The following is an 18189-nucleotide window of genomic DNA, read 5'->3' as shown; positions in this document are numbered from 1 at the left end:
AGGTTCACTAATAAACAATATTCCAGGGCAAACACAATAATCAATCATCAATGCATTAATTAATCAGATCATAAAGGGCTTTCGCTACGTATTACAATCATAGAATTAATTTACCGGTATTAAATCTCTCTCTCGAATCTCGACCTAACCATTTATAAATTAATCTGCCTATTGAAACTAAGCCTAAACATCAATTCTCATCTCTCGAATCTCGAATCAATATTGCTAAACTCATACAATTAAACCTGGCCAAATCTAATTGCTTAGCATTTAAACAATCAATGGGAAATCAATTAAGCATTAATGATCAACAACCATAAAATTACCCCTTCATATTATTTATTAGATCCCCATAAACCCTAGAAGGAAAACTACTCAGACATAATTAAAACTAAATAAAACATAATAATTAAACAAGACATGAAGAAATTGAATGAATAAAATACTGAGATTAATTAAGAGAGAAATCGTACCAAGACGGCGGAATTACAATTGAGTTAAAGGAACAAGAGAGAATAAAAGTCTAGAGAGAGAAAGTTTAAGTAGAGAGAAGGAGAATAAAAACTAGAATAAGAGAGTAATGAAGAAGTCCCTAATTTTGCCTAAAAATAACACATTAATACTAAGCAAGAAAATCTCCGCTAAACAAAAGCAATTGGAAAACTAATCTCCCTAAGCACTACTCGCGCCCGGTCGGGCAGTGGCTCGCCCGACCGGGCCCGCCTTTTTCGTCTCAGATGCCTTCTCGCGCCCGGCCGGGCGCGGGAAGTCTTAAAGCATTGCTCCGCCCCGCCCGGCCGGGCGCGCCTTCGGGCGGGGCCTTGTGGCTTGGGCAAGGCTTCAACTTGGGCCATAATTGAACCTCGATTGGGCCTCCATAACCGAGCCCATAGTCACCGGTCAATACCTCCGATCGGTCTTGGGCTAACGCACTGGGTCGCGGTCTTCCAACACTTGTAGATGCTCCTCAAAAACCCCGGGAAAAAGCTCCAAGTACGCAAATTCCTACAAAACTCAAGCAAAACTACCAAAGCACTGGAAAACACAAATTAGTAATAAAAGTGGCTCTTATGAGCCAAAAACACTACTAATTACGACCAAGGGACGGGGATAAATATATATATAAAATGAACACATCATAAGTATTGACACTTATGTTGATATAAAGTATAGAATAGTAGTAAAAGTTAATAGCATTGCTTGGATTGGAATAGGTATTGATTTGTACTTGTCTTTTATTTGATATTTTTTCTTGTGAGTATGTAGGCTTTCATGATATTTATTATTTTGAATGTGTAGTTTGACTAAGCATTATTGACTTAATCGTATGATTTAGTCTCTTATAAGAAAAATATTGTCACAAATATTATGTGTTGCATGAAAATCATTATATATGTTTTGACTTGATTTACCTATCATGATTAGTTCGTTTCATTAAATATAGAGAAGGAATATGTAAGTAATTTTTTATGTTAATTATTTTATTTTTTTTATATTCTTTATAAAGGAATCTTGCATTATGATACTTGTTAAAAAGCATGTAGAATATTGACTAATGTATAGTATAAGTAACTTTAAATTTTAGATATTAATAAAGTCATAAATAAATATGTGTGGAATGTTATTATTATGAATTAAGTTTTTGACTAAGATAATCAGACTTAGTTAGCAATTGCTAGTGATTATAATGTATTTGGTTTGCATGGCATACTTGAGATTATTAAGTAATTACATATGGAGTATAGAAAATTAGTAAAGCTAATATCATTGCTTGGATTGGAACAGATATTTGACTTATTTCTTGTTTGTGTTAAATATCTTGTTGGGGATATGTAGACCTTGATGATATTTTTTGGAGTACGTAAGAGCACAAGAATAAGATTGATCCTAAATTAAAATGTTACGATAGGAAAGCCCTAAAGAATATGGGCCAACATTATAATTGGTTAGCTTAGGAGTTCTTTGGATAGGTAATTAAAAGGAATTTGATAATCTCTCGAGTAACCCCTAACCAAGTAACTCCAAAATTAGTAGCCCCTCAAATAACCCCTAACTATAAACCCTTAAGTAACCACTCACTGAGTAACCCCTAAATGAACTCCTTAAATAACCCCTTACCGAGTGACTCGAGTAACGCCTAACCGAGTAGCTCGAGTAACCCATGACCGAGTAAAACTTGAGTGAAGACTTTATTTGGAATTTTTGCAACAAATTTTGACTCAGTCTAAGTATGAGATTAGTTTGATTAATCAAGGTTTTTAAGTCATATTTCTTGGTTCTAGTCAAGAAACTCAAGAGTTGTACTACTAGTAGTAAGAATTTTTAGTGCTTTTAAGATAGATTATTGTGATTGAGGATTGACGTAGTTGTTTGTTTGATATAATGCGATTGTTTGTTTGATTTAGGGTATGTTCTCATTGACTGAACTCTGCTGAACTGAACTGATCTGAACTGAACTGAACTGAAATGAATATTTTATAAGAGAAGGAAATTAGGAGCTGAACTGAACTGAACTTAACTGAGCTGAACTGAATTTCAACGTAAGAGAACAGAGCCTTAATCAAATGCTTTGCTAGTCAAGGTATGAACTTGCAGTAGTAAGAATTCTTGAGTGCGTTTGAAGATGGAATATCATGATTAATCAAGGTTTTTAAGTCATTGAATTTCTTACTTCTAGTCAAGCAACTCAAGAGTTGTACTACTAGTAGTGAGATTTTTTTACAACTCTTAACGTAGATTATAGTTTATAGTGATTGAGGATTGACGTAGTTGTTTGTTTGATATAATATAATGCTTTGCTAGTCAAGATGTGTACTAGTAGTAGTGAGAATTCTTGAGTGCATTTGAAGATGGATTATCGTGATTAAAGTGTTTGTTTGTAAGATGAATGAGACAATATTATGTTCTCTTTACTTAAAACAAGCTAAGAGATACACAAAAATTCGTGCGTGTGAATCTATCAAGTTTAATATTCTCTGTTTCTCTTTCAAAGGAAAGAGTTTTTTTTCCCCGGATGTCAGTTTTTTAGATGGTAGTTATTAAAAAAAAAAAAAAAAAAAAAAAAGATAAAAGATAAAAATGAGAGGGGTATTTTGGGCAAGTAAAATTTATCACCCAATAAAACCCCCTTTCACTTTATATACTTCCTTCGTTCTATTAATATTGCAACAAGGAGGAAATTACGCATCCCAAAGCACATTTTATATGCTAAATATCTATAATTGTGTAAGAGTAAAATTTATAAAAAGTTGATATTGTGAAAGTATTTTGTGAGACGAATCCAACAAAATCCCACATGACTATATTTAGCTTAACGTATAAATCATATTATATGATCAAACAAGAGTAATAAATAGTGAAAAAAGTCCATTGTTGCAATATTAATAGAACGGAGGAATTATAGGATAAGGTTAAAAGGTTATATGTTTATATATTATGTTCCAAACGGCTAGTTCTTTTGGATATAACCACATTAGTTTTATAAGTTTGCAAAATGGGTGGAATAATGGTTAGAGCTACTAAATTATTATGAGTAGTCACATGATCAATCCCTCCCACAACAACTTACAATCTGCATAAGTATCGTAGCCTCGAGGCCCTCGACACTCAGAGGCGGACATTCATTGTGGCTGGTCGGGGCCCGGTCTCCCTTAATTAGTCTAAGTTATTGGTTTTAACTAATATAATGAATAATAATCATGCTTAAAAAGTTATGGCATAGTGGTTAAGTATTATGTTTAATTTTTTAGCCAAAGGTCCAGGGATCAAACCATGGCCCCCAAACCTTTTGGCCCAAGATCCGCCATTGTCGACATTGAATCTGATCTAATTTAAACTTATTTTCAATAAAAAAAATAATTCTAAATTCTTACATATGTTCAAGTGCAAGGTGCATCTTGATCATTTATTTGATGATTGATGCCAAGGTATTCCTTCAATTTCTCAATTGCTATGCATCTTTGGTTCTCGCTATAATTATGTAGTTTGCTTTGTTTATTTGTTTAATTTTTTGTTTTGAAACCACCAATTGAAATGACAATTTGTGCGTACACAAAAAAAGTTATTTAAGAAGAAATTATTGACATGGACCATATAGTGGGAATTTTATTTTATTTGAAAGATATAGTGGGAATTTTGTGAAAAAATTGTGTATTTGTAGATTTTTTTTTTTTTTTTTTTTTTTTTTTTGTATTTTAACAGATATCGCTCTAAAATGAGACATTATTTAGTGATAAGACTAAATATATTATGATCAATACCTTCCCTAAAAAAAAAAATATTATGATCAATACCAATATTACATTGTATGAAATACGATATCATATATATTAACCCGTCGTGCTTGCGCTCGTCCCAAATTTTAAAATATAATTACTGTACACATTTCATGACCGACCATCGTACTTGGCTGTGTCGCTCGGGCCCGTGGTGAACCATTTGGTGCCATCCTACTCCACCTTACTCAGTAGTTACTCCCAAATCATTCTTTTCATCTTCTATTCTATTGTTGTTCCCTCCATTTTATAACTCACTCAGACAGAAAAGAAAGCTCACAATTCAAAAACTTCTGTTCTTCAGAAACTTCTACAAGACATCAACAACACACCCATTTCAATCAGGTACGACAATTTCTCTCTCCTTTGTACATTGATGAACTAGGGTTTACTCTTATTTTTCTTTCTCAATTGAATACTTCATGTTTTATTTATACTAATTGTTTTAATTTGATGTTCTTGCGTTTGATTTCGTTTTGATAATCATGCCATTTTAATTAATTTAGTCTTGTCCTATAGATTGTGATCTTGAGTTCATATTTCAATTGTAGTTGTTGATGATTTTTCAATTTTTTATTCTTACATTTTCAATTTGATTTTGTTTTTATGAATGAGTGTGTTCTTGAGAAATCTTGATTTATGTTAATACGAATTTTACATTTGCGGGGAATCTGATATGAATTCTGTTGAATGTTGCTTTTGTGGGTATTGAATTTTGGTTAATTATGTTGAACAATCAGAAATTTTAATCTCAATTGAACTGATTATATGATTATGATGATGATTATTATTGATAGTGCTATGATTTCAATTTAGGGTTTTTTGGAACTTTGCGATTATGACGATGCCAAAGAAAGATAGGATTAGCAATTTACCTGACGAATTATTGATTCACATTCTTTCATTCCTTCCTATGAAAGAGGCTGTGGCTACTAGTGCTTTGTCGAAGCGATGGAAGAAAATTTACACCTGGTTATCACGCCTCGAATTCGATGACTTCCCTATATGTCATTGTCAGAAACGTCCACATTTGATCGACTCTTACCATGCTTTTGAGATGTATGTCGATAATGTATTGAAAGCTGTGGCATCTCAATCTCAGAAAATAACCACTTTTAGACTTCATTTTGGGGGTCACTGTGAGATCAGATACCTGTCTTCAGCTTGCAATCGAGTTTGTTTCCCTGATATGGAATCTATGCGCTTGAATGCCTGGTTAACTTTTCCCATAGCCCGAGCAGTTAGGGAACTTGACATTTATGCTCGTGTGAGGACACCCAGAAACCTACCATCAACAATATTTGATTGTGGAACATTGGAATTGTTGAAGCTCGATGTCAATCTTGATCTTGATGTTCCTTTGTCTGTGTGTTTGCCAGACTTGAAAGAGTTTAATCTCTCTTTAATCTACTTCCCGTTTGATGACTCTGTGGCTAGGCTAGTTTCGAGCTGCCCATCCCTTCAACGCCTTGATCTACATGGTATCTGGAAACCTGATGCTCCTCTTGTAATTTCTTCACCTTCTCTGCATAGATTAGCTATAGAGAATGTTTTACCCTATGATGGCCGAACGAGTAAGGTTGAGTTTAATGTTCCTAACTTGGAGTATCTATATTATTTTGACACATATCCAAGGAGCTACTCTATTGCACGTCTGAATGCTCTAGTCGAAGCGGACATTGAACTAGTTGAAAATTGCGATTTTGATACTAGGATTGTACTGGACTTTGTCTGTTTGATGTCTAATGTTCAGCATTTGTATCTGGGTGAATGGTTTGTATTGGTGCGTCCTTCTATCCCTTTCAACCACTATGAGTTCTTCAAATATACTCTGTTCAATTTTTTATCTAACTGGTTTGCCCATTGGTCTAGGGTTTGGATTATGTAGATGCTTCTGAACTCAACTGTAAGCTGCCAGTCTTTCGTAATCTGAAAAGTTTGAAGCTTGGTTGTTGTGGCTATAATGATTGGAATAAACTGTCGATGGGGCTATTAAATTGCGCGCCTTTCCTAGAAGAACTTACTTTAACACAGGTTAATGTGATGTTTGATTTTGATCCCAAGCTCTCAAAAATGACTAGTACTCTTATTATTGTATTTGCAGAGGCTCTGATTTACAATTTTACATGCAACTACGTATTATTATTCTTGTAATTGTTGCTAATTATCTTATTGTCTGACTTATCTCTCATATATTCAGGGAATCAGATTCATAGGTGATGAAAGTGATGAAGCTTATATGATGGCGTCTGATCGGGACTGTGAGTGTTGGAGAAGAACTCAAACAGTACCATCTTGTTTGGGGTCTCATTTCAAAAAGTTTGTATGGAAGAGATATTTCCATTCAGAATGGGATCGGGAAATCATCAAGTATTTTATGAGAAACTCATTAGTTTTGGAGGAGTTGGTGGTTGTAGTTCATCACCCTTCAATTATACAGATAACAAGGACATATTATGAGGAGTTACCAAGAGCCTCGATCACTTGTTCAGTAACTGTAAAAGACGAGTGATTTTATTTGGGTCTCATATTGTGAGCACTCTCAAATAATGGATGTAGTACTCTTTAGTGGTTAGAATAAGTAGTATTGTTGTTTTGTATAGACAATTTGGAGTTTGATGTTAGGATTAGATGGTGTCTGTTCGCGACTTTACAGTGATGAGCACTCCTCTATATTTGGGTGCTAGTGCTACTATAGACAGAAAGGCATGACGCATTTCAAGTGGTTAAGAATCTTAACTTCACTGCTAAACTTCTGCTGTTCTTCTAAATTTCCTGTTAAGCTGCAGATGAAGAGGAGATACAGTTGTATAAAATTTTAACCCTTGTATAGGTTATGTGTTGCTGTAAAGGTTTCCTTTTCTTCCTTTGCGCATAGCTTGTAAAGATTTTGCTATCAATACAATGTTACAAACATTTCTTGCTTTCCAAAAGAAAATAGTGTGGTAAATGAATAATTTTTTATGGTTGATCATAAATTCTTTTTTAGTTTTGACTGGTAGGTTATATTAAGAAGATCCAACCTATACTTTTTTTTTTCGAAATCCAATTTAACTTTGTGAGCAATCTCCGTGTTTACTATCCCTACTCTAGAAGTTAAAGAGTTACAACTCATGTAGTGTTTGGAAATTATGAGTACCATTTAATATATTTATTTAAGTATTTGCCATCATTAGTGTTAATTGTTTTTTCCCCTTAATGTTTATGTATTTATTTTCCCTCATTAATATAATTGTTTTTTTTAACTTCTGAGAATAATGTTTGGACATTTATACTCCTAAAGACAATTTAGATTGTTAATAAAGTATTGCTCCTTTGTACTTGTACTTGTATATACACATTATTGCAATAAAACTAAAGTTTTTAACACGATAGAAAACACAAATTCGAAGTTAAGCTTCCATTTTTATTTTATTTTTAAAAAAGCCTCAATTCAAACACAACATAAGTACGAAAATTACTCGAACATGCTCCAATTAAATAGTTTTTTTTTTTTTTTCTTCATTTTTCCTAATTAGCTTACTTTTATTTTTCTACTACGTATGTAAGGTTTTGTGTTTTGCTAATTTTTATTAACAAATTCGAATCGAGCTACGTTCGGCCTGATTTCTAACGGATATGTAGGCAATTGAGGTGTGGCCGTAATAAAAACACATTCACATTTACATTCATACATGATCATATCAAGGGATCTATAATATAATGCTCATCCCTATCCATTTAGAGCTAGACTTGGGGGCTTGATCCCTACATTATTGGCCTACCTAGCCTAAGAGTCACCATCATTTGGCTCTTCTCAATAATTTTTTTCCACAACCTTAGCTTTTGCGGCCTAACCGTAGTGTCACTTTCACATACATCACACACACATAGCTAAAATAATCCTTCCCTTAGGAACCTTTTGTCATGAAATCATGATACAACTTTGAAGCATGCTTTGTCTACTTAAAATCATTCATTACTCATATCATCATTGCATCACAAAGTATGAAGTGCTTAGCCTCTGCGCCTAAGTTGCCCAAATACTTTCATCATTGAGTCATCAATCGAGATACTCTAGGATACTACAATCCTTGCACCATGAGAGACAAGATCAATGTATACACTTGATTAAGCTCATTCAACATGCACCATCACTTGATTTATTCTTTTCATCTTTTCCTTTTTGAGGAAGTTCAAAAACTTCATTTTTCACAAACACTTTACTTCTTTCTTTTTACGTCTTTTTTTTTCGAGAGAAAGTCGGTACCCTCCACAAAAATGACGGAATTTTTTTGCTTTTCTGTATATTCGAGTCACACGAGCACAATCACAACACAATGCACACACAAGTCATGTACATTGAGTTTTGAGTCGTGCCATATTGAGTTGAGTCAACACTCTGCACACACGAGTCATACACATCGAGTCATCATCGAGTTGAGCCTGCACATACGTGTCACATCACATCACATTGAATCGATTTGAGCACATTGAGTTATTAAGTCGAGTTGATTACATTGAGTAACACCAAGCCTGGGGTAACCCCAAGATAATTATAAACATGAGCAAAGTCCTATAGTCCAATATATAGATGCAGGTACCCTAAGTCCTTGACGGATGAGTAACCTTTATAAAAGATTTGAGGCAAATTAATGAACAGAAAGACGAAAGTTTTCCAAGGCGATTAATAATGATGAACTGATAATTGAATTAGGGGCTTGTTTTTAACTAAACCCATAAAACCATTTCGTCACCACCAACACATTACCCCCAATCTCTCATCTTCACCTTTGCATTGTGACGATAAATAAGGCAACTCACTAGAGAAATACATCAATGGACAAAATTTGGAGATAGTAAGAGGTTGCATTAGAATAACACCAATTAATTAAAAATATTCTGAGCAAGTTTTGATGATCATAACTCATGGTTGTTTGCAATTTTAGAGTTGGTGATGGTAATTGTGGATTTGTTGGGTTGCTAAGGTATGTGAAAGTAGATCTTCTAGCTATTTCTTCAATTTCTCAATTACTATGCATCTTTGGTTCTCGCTACAATTCTGTAGTTTGCTTTGTTTATTTTTTTATTTTAAACCGCCAATTGAAATGACAGTTTATGTGCACACATTTAAAAAGAAATTGTTGGTACAGAGTATTTGGATTTTTTAAAAATTTTGTGTATTTGGATTTTTTTTCTTTTTTTTCTTTTCTTTTCATTTTAGCAGATATCCCTCCGAAATGAGACATTATTTAGCGATAAAAAGACAAAGGGCCGGTTTACATTTACTGAACTGAACTGATTGGAGTTGAAATATTTTATGAGAGAAGAAAATTGGGAGCTGAAAATGTGAATCGAATTGAGCTAAATTGAACTGATTAGAGCTGAACTGAAATAAAGTAAATATGAACAAACGCTATATATATTATGATCAATACCAAAAGATCCATCTATCTCATGAAATAAAATATCGTATAAGACTAAAAAATAATCACCGTACACATTTCATGCCCGACCATCGTACCTGGCTGTGCCGTTCGGGCTCGTGGTGAATTCGTGCCATATTGAACCATGTGGTGCCATCCTACTCCATCTTAGATCTTACTCCCAATTCCCAAATCATTTATTCATCTTCTATTCTATTGTTGTTCCCTCCATTTTTAAAACTCACTCAGACAAAAAAGAAAGCTCACAATTCAAAAACCTCCTCTTCTTCAGAAACCTCTACAACAAATCATCAACTCACCCATTTAAATCAGGTATGTCGATTTCTCTCTCCTATGTACATTGATGAACTAGGGTTTACTCTTATTCTCCTTTCTGAAATGATTCATGCTTTAATTGTACTAATTGTTTTAATTAGATGTTCTTGCGTTTAATTTTGTTTTGATAATCATGCCATTTTAATTAATTTAGTCTTTTCCTGTAGATTGTGATCTTGAGTTCATATTTCAATTGTAATTGTTAATGATTTTCAATTTTTCATTCTTACCTTTTCAATTGAGTGTGTTCTTGAGAATTCTTGATTTATCTTAATGCAAATTATATATTTGCTGGTAATTGATGTGAATTTTTATGTATGTTGCTTTTATGGGTATTGAATTTTGGTTAATTAAGTTAAAGAATCAGAAATTTTAATCTCAATTGAACTGATTGTATGATTATGATGATGATTGTTATTGATAGTGCTATGATTTCAATCTAGGGTTTTTTGGAACTTTGCGATTATGACGATTCCAAACGAAGATAGGATTAGCAATTTACCTGACGAATTATTGAATCACATTATTTCATTCCTTCCTATGAAAGAGGCTGTTGCTACTAGTGCTTTGTCGACACGATGGAAGACGATTTACACCAGGTTATCACGCCTCGAATTCAATGACTTGCCTATATGTCATTGTCAGAAACGTCTACAGTTGTTTGACTCTTACCATGCTTTTGAGATGTATGTTGATAATGTATTGAAAGCTGTGGCATCTCAATCTCAGAATATAACCACTTTCAGACTTCATGTTGGGGGTCACTGTGAGATCGACTGCTTGCAAAAATGTCGTCCAAGGTGTTTACCTGATATGGAACCTATGCGTTTGAATGCCTGGTTAACTTTTCCCTTAGCCCGAGAAGTTAGGGAACTTGACATTTATGCTCGTGTGAGGACACCCGGAAACCTACCATCAACAATATTTGATTGTGGAACATTGGAACTGTTGAAGCTCGATGTCAATCTTGATCTTGATGTTCCTTTGTCTGTGTGTTTGCCAAACTTGAAAGAGTTTAATCTGTCTTTAATCTACTTCCCGTTTGATGACTCTGTGGCTAGGCTAGTTTCGAGCTGCCCATCCCTTCAACGCCTTGATCTACATGGTATCTGGAAACCTGAGGCTCCTCTTGTAATTTCTTCACCTTCTCTGCATAGATTAGCTATAGAGAATGTTTTACCCTATGATGGCCGAACGAGTAAGGTTGAGTTTAATGTTCCTAACTTGGAGTATCTAGATTATTATGACACATATCCAAGGAGCTACTCTATTGCACGTCTGAATGCTCTAGTCGAAGCGGACATTGAACTAGTTGAAAATTGCGATTTTGATACTAGGATTGTACTGGACTTTGTCTGTTTGATGTCCAATGTTCAGCATTTGTTTCTGCGTGGTTGGCTTGTATTGGTGCGTCCTTTTATCCCTTTCATCCTTATGAGTTCTGACCGGGCTTCAATTATATTCTGTCTTTTTTTATCTAACTGGTTTGCCCATTGGTCTAGGGTTTACACTATGTAGATGCTTCTGAACTCAACTGTAAGCTGCCAGTCTTTCGTAATCTGAAAAGTTTGAAGCTTGGTTGTTGTGGCAATTATGATTGGAATAAACTGTTGATGGGGCTGTTAAATTGCGCGCCTTTCCTAGAAGAACTTACTTTAACAGAGGTTAATGTGATGTTTGATTTTATCCCAAGCTCTCAAAAATGACTAGCACTCTTATTATTGTATTTGCAGAGGCTCTTCTGATTTACAATTTTACATGCAACTACATATTATTATTCTTGTAATTATCTTATTATCTGACTTATCTCTCATATTTTCAGGGAACCAGAGTCATACGTGATGAAAGTGATGAAACTTATATGATGGTGTCTGATCAGGAATGTCAGTCTTGGAGAAAAACTCAAACAGTACCATCTTGTTTGGGGTCTCATTTCAAAAAGTTTGTATGGAAGGAATATTACCATTCAGAATGGGATCGGGAAATCATCAAGTATTTTATGAGAAACTCATTAGTTTTGGAGGAGTTGGTGGTTGTAGTTTATCACCCTTCAATTATACAGATAACAAGGACATATTATGAGGAGTTACCAAGAGCCTCGATCACTTGTTCAGTAACTGTAAAAGACGAGTGATTTTATTTGGGTCTCATATTGTGAGCACTCTCAAATAATGGATGTAGTACTCTTTAATGGTTAGAATAAGTAGTATTGTTGTTTTGCATAGACAGTTTGGATGGTGTCTGTTCGCGACTTTGCAGTGATGAGCACTTTATATTTGGGTGTTAGTGCTACTATAGTCAGAGAGGCATGAGTGATTTCAAGTAGTTAAGAATCTTATCTTTACTGGTAAACTTCTGCTGTTGTTCTGAACTTCATGTTAAGCTGCAGATGAAGAGGAGATTCAAAGTTCCTAATTTGAGTTCTGAAATTTGGAATAATACAGTTGTATAAAATTTTAACCGTTGCACAGGTTATATGTTGCTATATAGGTTTCCTTTTCTTCCTTTGCGCATAGCTTGTAAAGATTTTGCTAATTGCTATTGATACAAAGTTACAAATATTAATTGCTTTCCAAAAGAAAATAGAGTGGTAAATGAATAATTTTTTATGGTTATCATAAATTCTTTTCTAGTTTTGACTGGTGGTTTATATTAAGAAGATCCAACTTAGGGCTTGTTTGGCATCATTTTGGTTTTCAGTTTCCTGTTTTTTTGAAAACTAAAAACCAAAAACAGAAAACAAGAAAAAGGTGTTTCCACTTTTCTGTTGTCAGTTTTCAAAATTATCATGATTTTAATAAGTCTAAATAATTTTTGATTCATTATGTGACATATATAATATACTTTTAAAAAATAAAAAACCAAAAAACAGAAAACCACAGCGATGCCAAACGAACCCTTAACTTTTTTTTTTATTTTTTATTTTTTAATTTTTTTATAGTACTAATTATATATAATAATAAATAATCAAAGATCATTAATTCGTAGTTAAAAATCACTAATCAATAGTCAAATAGTTCAGTTCAGATCAGCTCTAATAAGTTCAGTTCAGCTCAGCTCTAATAAGTTCAGTTCAGCTCAGTAAATCAGACCATGTGTACTAGTAGTAGTAAGAATTCTTGAGTGCATTTGAAGATGGATTATCGTGATTAATGTGGTTGTTTGTAAGATGAAGGAGACAATATTTTATTCTCTTTTTACTTTTTTTTTTTTTTTTGAAGGGGTTATTCTCTTTTTACTTAAAAAAAGATTAAAAAGGGAAAATTTTGACTTTAACCACCTCATAAAAACACAAAAATTGCTTTTACCACCTCCACATCCAAAAGTTTTATTTTACCACCTCATAAAAAAAAAAGAAAGTTTTTACCACCAGAACCTAACTCCGGTGACGGAAAGTTACCGTGGGCCCCACACTAACGACTAGCTATTTTTTTCAAATTTACCCCATTCTTCCTCGATTTTCCGGTATAAATATACCCAAGTCACTCTTTTCTTCAAAAAAAATCCATGAATTGTTGTTTTTCTTTTTTCAAATTTCTTCCCAAAACCTCTAATTCGCTCTTGCCTATCAATCCTAACATCTAATTGTTTCAGATTTGTGCTCATTTAACAAAGTCAATTGAGACGGAAATTGGAAGGAGGTACGAATTTCAATTCTAAAGCAAAAACCATGAATTAGTATCTATTTTTTTTCGCAATTCTTGTCTTAATTATGTTCCAATTCTTATGTTTGATTGTAAGTGTGGATATTACTTATGAATTGAGCCCCATTGTAGGCCCTTATTAAAACCGAACAAATACTTAAAAACCTTTGCGTTAGTCTCACAAGCATAATATAATATAATAATCAAAGCAATAAGCCACATCATAAACTTATGGAACTTACACATGATTCGCTCTTCACTCATGCCCATCGTGAATTTGCTTCATCACCTGAAAAGCTCCTCTCTACTTGACCCCACTACTCGGCTACTCGCCATTAGAAATGGATCGTCGTAGGGCCAAGATAAAGACAAGGCCAAACAAATACATAAACACACAATCAACAATGCTGAGTACATAAGTACAAATAAAACACACTAATATGTTTTCACCCTATCATCACACAACTTACCTTGTTGCACCTGTTAACAAGCATACAACATACTCAATAACCAACTAATACATAACTAATTTATTTATTTAGCTTGATTACGCATCGAACGGGTTTCCACCTAACCTGAACCAATAAAGGGGTACTAACACGGGAGCTAACCGTTCCATTATAAAAGAACCACTTGTAAGTGGCGGAATTCCTGCGCATAATAAAAATGGAAAGTACAGCGTCCTGTACCAGTAGTAGAAGTTGTGGTCAAATATAAAGTCGCATAACTCCCCACATATGTTCATACTCAAGGTATATACGTTCCAAGAGTTTTGGTGCGTAATCTCTTTCACTTTACGTTATTTACATATTATTAGACTTGGTGATGAGTCTCAAACCATAAACATTCAATCATAATAATTATTCAAACAATCAAACATACCAATTTAATTCTTGAATAATTAGTGACCACATAACATTTAATGTTGAACTCTTTTTAAATCTACCTCGGTGTCAAAGACACCTTAAACGCATAAAGCGCCACAAATCCTATCTCTCAGTGTTAAAAACACCTTAAGTGCACGAAGGTACCAAAATATAATTTATTCCTCGTGTACAAAGACACTTAAATAACTCTTTCTTCATGCTTAAAACATCAATAAAAAATTACATGAACCATAATAAAATTCCTTTTCAATATTCTAAACCAAATTAATTAGTTTGATTAAACATGCTTATTAAGATGTCAATAATAAAAGTGTGGTTCATATACAACATGCCAACTTAACTATTTCCAATCACCAATCCAATAAATAATTTATTTCAAGCAATCATACTTCACAAATAATTCACCAAAACCATTCTCAATTCAACCAATCAAATTCATATCACCAATCTCATTTCAATTCAACCATTCTAACCAATTCCTAGCATGACACTAAATTAGAATCACTTAAATAAATTCTAGCATGTTTCTACATGCTTTATAAATTTCCGAGTACGCGTACGTAGCTCAAATAAGCTCTTAAAATAACCGAGTACTCTACAACAATTCCCGAACCAAGTCTCCTACATAAAGGGACAATAATACTATATTAATCACCCTTGTAACACAATTTCTGGCAACTTAAACTCACTTTAATTTAAACAACTAATAATAATCTGAAAATTATTTAAAAACCCCTAAATAACTTCTCTTTTAATGGGTAATTACTGATTAATTTAAACTCCTTTTCATAAAACCATCAAAAGTACTACTTTGGGCAAAATTTCAGCATTATAATTTAATTAAAAACCCCTCAAAACTTCATCTAACATCACTTTTATGCTTAATTAAGTCATAGAATCGCTAGATATATAAAAGCCTCAAATCAATTTATGTAGGAACCCTAAAAATCATGTTTTTACTAAATTAAAAACTCTAACTTTAATTATGTCACAATTCTAAAAATAATACTCATAATAATAAATTTGAAAATCTAAATTAAACCTTTGAAATATGGTTTTGATACAAAATTAATCATACTTTAAACTAATTAAACCATATTAATGACAATATGCAAACTTAATTAAAATAACAAAACCAAGAAGGAGAGAGAAGGGAGGAAGAAAGGTGGTACGGCGGGGGTGGTCTGGGCGACCATCAGCAGGTCGCAGGCGACAGCAGGTGGCTGGCTGACGACAAGGCTGGCCGGACAACATATGTCGTCTGTGATGCTGCTTGTTCACGCAAGGGAGAGGGAAGCAAGGGCTAGGTGTGGTGGTCGTCGATCAGGTGGTTGGCTGCGCTGGGCTTCGCCGGCGTCGGAACTTCGGCTAGAGCAAGCCGACGGTGGCCGCACGTTAGATCTGCAGATGGTGTCGGTTTGAGTCAAATTAAGTTAGAGTCCAGGGGTTTTTCAGTGCGGCAGGCCACATGGTGTGGCAGAGGTTACTTGTAGAGTGTTACTTGTATTATGGGGTTACTTGTAGGGTGTTACTTGTATTCTGGAATTACTTGTTTTGTGGGGTTACTTGTATTCTGAGTAACTCCTGCAAGTAACCCCAGACCAAACCAATAACATCCTACAAGTAACCCCTGACCAAAACCAGTAGCACCCATACAAGTAAGTAACCCCTGACAATACAAGTAACCCCTAACAAAACCTGTAACACTTTACTAGTAATCCCTGCCCAACATGTGTCCAGCCGTATACAAAAATTTGTAAAAAAATAATCACTATCTTGTCAAAAAAAATAAAAAAATAAATACAATACACATTTCATGACCGACCATCGTACTTGGCTGTGTCGCTCGGGCTCGTGGCGAATTCGTGCCATATCGAACCATCCTACATTCCTACTCCACCTTACTCCCAATTCCCAAATCATTTTTCCATCTTCTATACTATCATTCTTCCCTCCATTTCTAAGACTCACTCAGACAAAAAAAGAAAGCTCAAAATTTAAAAACCTCCTCTTCTTCAGAAACTTCTACAACAAATCATCAACTCACCCATTTCAATCAGGTATGTCGATTTCTCTCTCCTTTGTACATTGATGAACTAGGGTTTACTCTTATTCTCCTTTCTGAATTGAATACTTCATGTTTTATTTATACTAACTGTTTTAATTTGATGTTCTTGCGTTTGATTTTGTTTTGATAATCATGCCATTTTAATTAGTTTAGTCTTGTCCTGTAGATTGTGATCTTGAGTTCATATTTCAATTGTAGTTGTTAATGATTTTTCAATTTTTCATTCTTACATTTTCAATTTGATTTTGTTTTTATTAATGAGTGTGTTCTTGAGAAATCTTGATTTATGTTAATACGAATTTTACATTTGCGGGGAATCTGATATGAATTCTGTTGAATGTTGCTTTTGTGGGTATTGAATTTTGGTTAATTAAGTTAAAGAATCAGAAATTTTAATCTCAATTGAACTGATTGTATGATTATGATGATGATTGTTATTGAGAGTGCTATGATTTCAATCTAGGGTTTTTTGGAACTTTGCGATTATGACGATTCAAAACAAAGATAGGATTAGCAATTTACCTGACGAATTATTGAATCACATTATTTCATTCCTTCCTATGAAAGAGGCTGTTGCTACTAGTGCTTTGTCGACACGATGGAAGACGATTTACACCAGGTTATCACGCCTCGAATTCAATGACTTGCCTATATGTCATTGTCAGAAACGTCTACAGTTGTTTGACTCTTACCATGCTTTTGAGATGTATGTTGATAATGTATTGAAAGCTGTGGCATCTCAATCTCAGAATATAACCACTTTCAGACTTCATGTTGGGGGTCACTGTGAGATCGACTGCTTGCAAAAATGTCGTCCAAGGTGTTTACCTGATATGGAACCTATGCGTTTGAATGCCTGGTTAACTTTTCCCTTAGCCCGAGAAGTTAGGGAACTTGACATTTATGCTCGTGTGAGGGCACCCGGAAACCTACCATCAACAATATTTGATTGTGGAACATTGGAATTGTTGAAGCTCGATGTCAATCTTGATCTTGACGTTCCTTTGTCTGTGTGTTTGCCAAAATTGAAAGAGTTTAATCTCTCTTTAATCTTCTTCCCAGATGATGACTCTGTGGCCAGGCTAGTTTCGAGCTGCCCATCCCTTCAACGCCTTGATCTACATGGTATGTGGAAACCTGAGGCTCCTCTTGTAATTTCTTCACCTTCTCTGCATAGCTTAGCTATAGAGAATGTTATACCCTATGAAGGCCGAACGAGTAAGGTTGAGTTTAATGTTCCTAACTTGGAGTATCTAGATTATTTTGACACATGTCCAAGGAGCTACTCTATTGCACGTCTGAATGCTCTAGTCGAAGCGGACATTGAACTAGTTGAAAATTGCGATTTTGATACTAGGATTGTACTGGACTTTGTCTGTTTGATGTCTAATGTTCAGCATTTGTATCTGCGTGAATGGTTTGTATTGGTGCGTCCTTCTATCCCTTTCAACCACTATGAGTTCTTCAAATATACTCTGTTCAATTTTTTTTTTTATCTAACTGGTTTGCCCATTGGTCTAGGGTTTACACTATGTAGATGCTTCTGAACTCAACCGTAAGCTGCCAGTCTTTCGT

The 18189-nt window shown here is 34.3% G+C and overlaps 3 protein-coding genes across 3 annotated transcripts; all 3 read left to right on the top strand.

Moving 5' to 3' along the window:
- The first annotated feature begins 4485 nt into the window (after positions 1-4485).
- Positions 4486-7040, top strand: LOC145609374 (F-box/LRR-repeat protein At3g59190-like). The gene is made up of 4 exons (XM_081664873.1): positions 4486-4619; positions 5091-6057; positions 6147-6308; positions 6475-7040. Exons 2-4 carry the CDS (start codon positions 5113-5115, stop codon positions 6784-6786), a joined length of 1419 nt encoding a protein of 472 aa, XP_081520999.1. The 5' UTR covers positions 4486-4619; positions 5091-5112; the 3' UTR covers positions 6787-7040.
- A 2790-nt stretch (positions 7041-9830) lies between these two features.
- On the top strand, positions 9831-12587 carry LOC145609373 (F-box/LRR-repeat protein At3g59190-like). Its single transcript, XM_081664872.1, has 4 exons — positions 9831-10012; positions 10459-11422; positions 11518-11679; positions 11838-12587. The coding sequence occupies exons 2-4, from the start codon at positions 10481-10483 to the stop codon at positions 12147-12149; spliced, it is 1416 nt and encodes a 471-aa protein (XP_081520998.1). The 5' UTR covers positions 9831-10012; positions 10459-10480; the 3' UTR covers positions 12150-12587.
- Positions 12588-16333: 3746 nt separating this feature from the next.
- Positions 16334-17936, top strand: LOC145609542 (F-box/LRR-repeat protein At3g59190-like; the record flags this gene model as incomplete). The annotated part of the gene is made up of 2 exons (XM_081665001.1): positions 16334-16606; positions 17078-17936. A coding segment is annotated over exon 2 (837 nt), but the record flags the coding sequence as incomplete, so codon positions are not given.
- Between the last annotated feature and the right edge of the window lie 253 nt (positions 17937-18189).

The sequence above is a fragment of the Chenopodium album genome, chromosome 23, assembly GCF_948465745.1.
Source record: "Chenopodium album chromosome 23, dcCheAlbu1.1, whole genome shotgun sequence".
In the NCBI taxonomy this organism is placed as follows: Eukaryota; Viridiplantae; Streptophyta; class Magnoliopsida; order Caryophyllales; family Amaranthaceae; genus Chenopodium; species Chenopodium album.
Note: the sequence above shows the minus strand (reverse complement) of the source record. Positions and strands in the feature narration are given on the sequence as shown.

What these genes read in the sequence shown, in the direction of transcription:
- LOC145609374 (XM_081664873.1), top strand. Translation starts at nt 5,113, where the DNA reads ATGACGATGCCAAAGAAAGATAGGATTAGCAATTTACCTGACGAATTA. An exon ending in TGGGTGAATGGTTTGTATTG is followed by an intron (nt 6,058 to 6,146) that starts GTGCGTCCTTCT and finishes CCATTGGTCTAG; the next exon opens with GGTTTGGATTATGTAGATGC. An exon ending in AAGAACTTACTTTAACACAG is followed by an intron (nt 6,309 to 6,474) that starts GTTAATGTGATG and finishes TCATATATTCAG; the next exon opens with GGAATCAGATTCATAGGTGA.
- LOC145609373 (XM_081664872.1), top strand. Translation starts at nt 10,481, where the DNA reads ATGACGATTCCAAACGAAGATAGGATTAGCAATTTACCTGACGAATTA. An exon ending in TGCGTGGTTGGCTTGTATTG is followed by an intron (nt 11,423 to 11,517) that starts GTGCGTCCTTTT and finishes CCATTGGTCTAG; the next exon opens with GGTTTACACTATGTAGATGC. An exon ending in AAGAACTTACTTTAACAGAG is followed by an intron (nt 11,680 to 11,837) that starts GTTAATGTGATG and finishes TCATATTTTCAG; the next exon opens with GGAACCAGAGTCATACGTGA.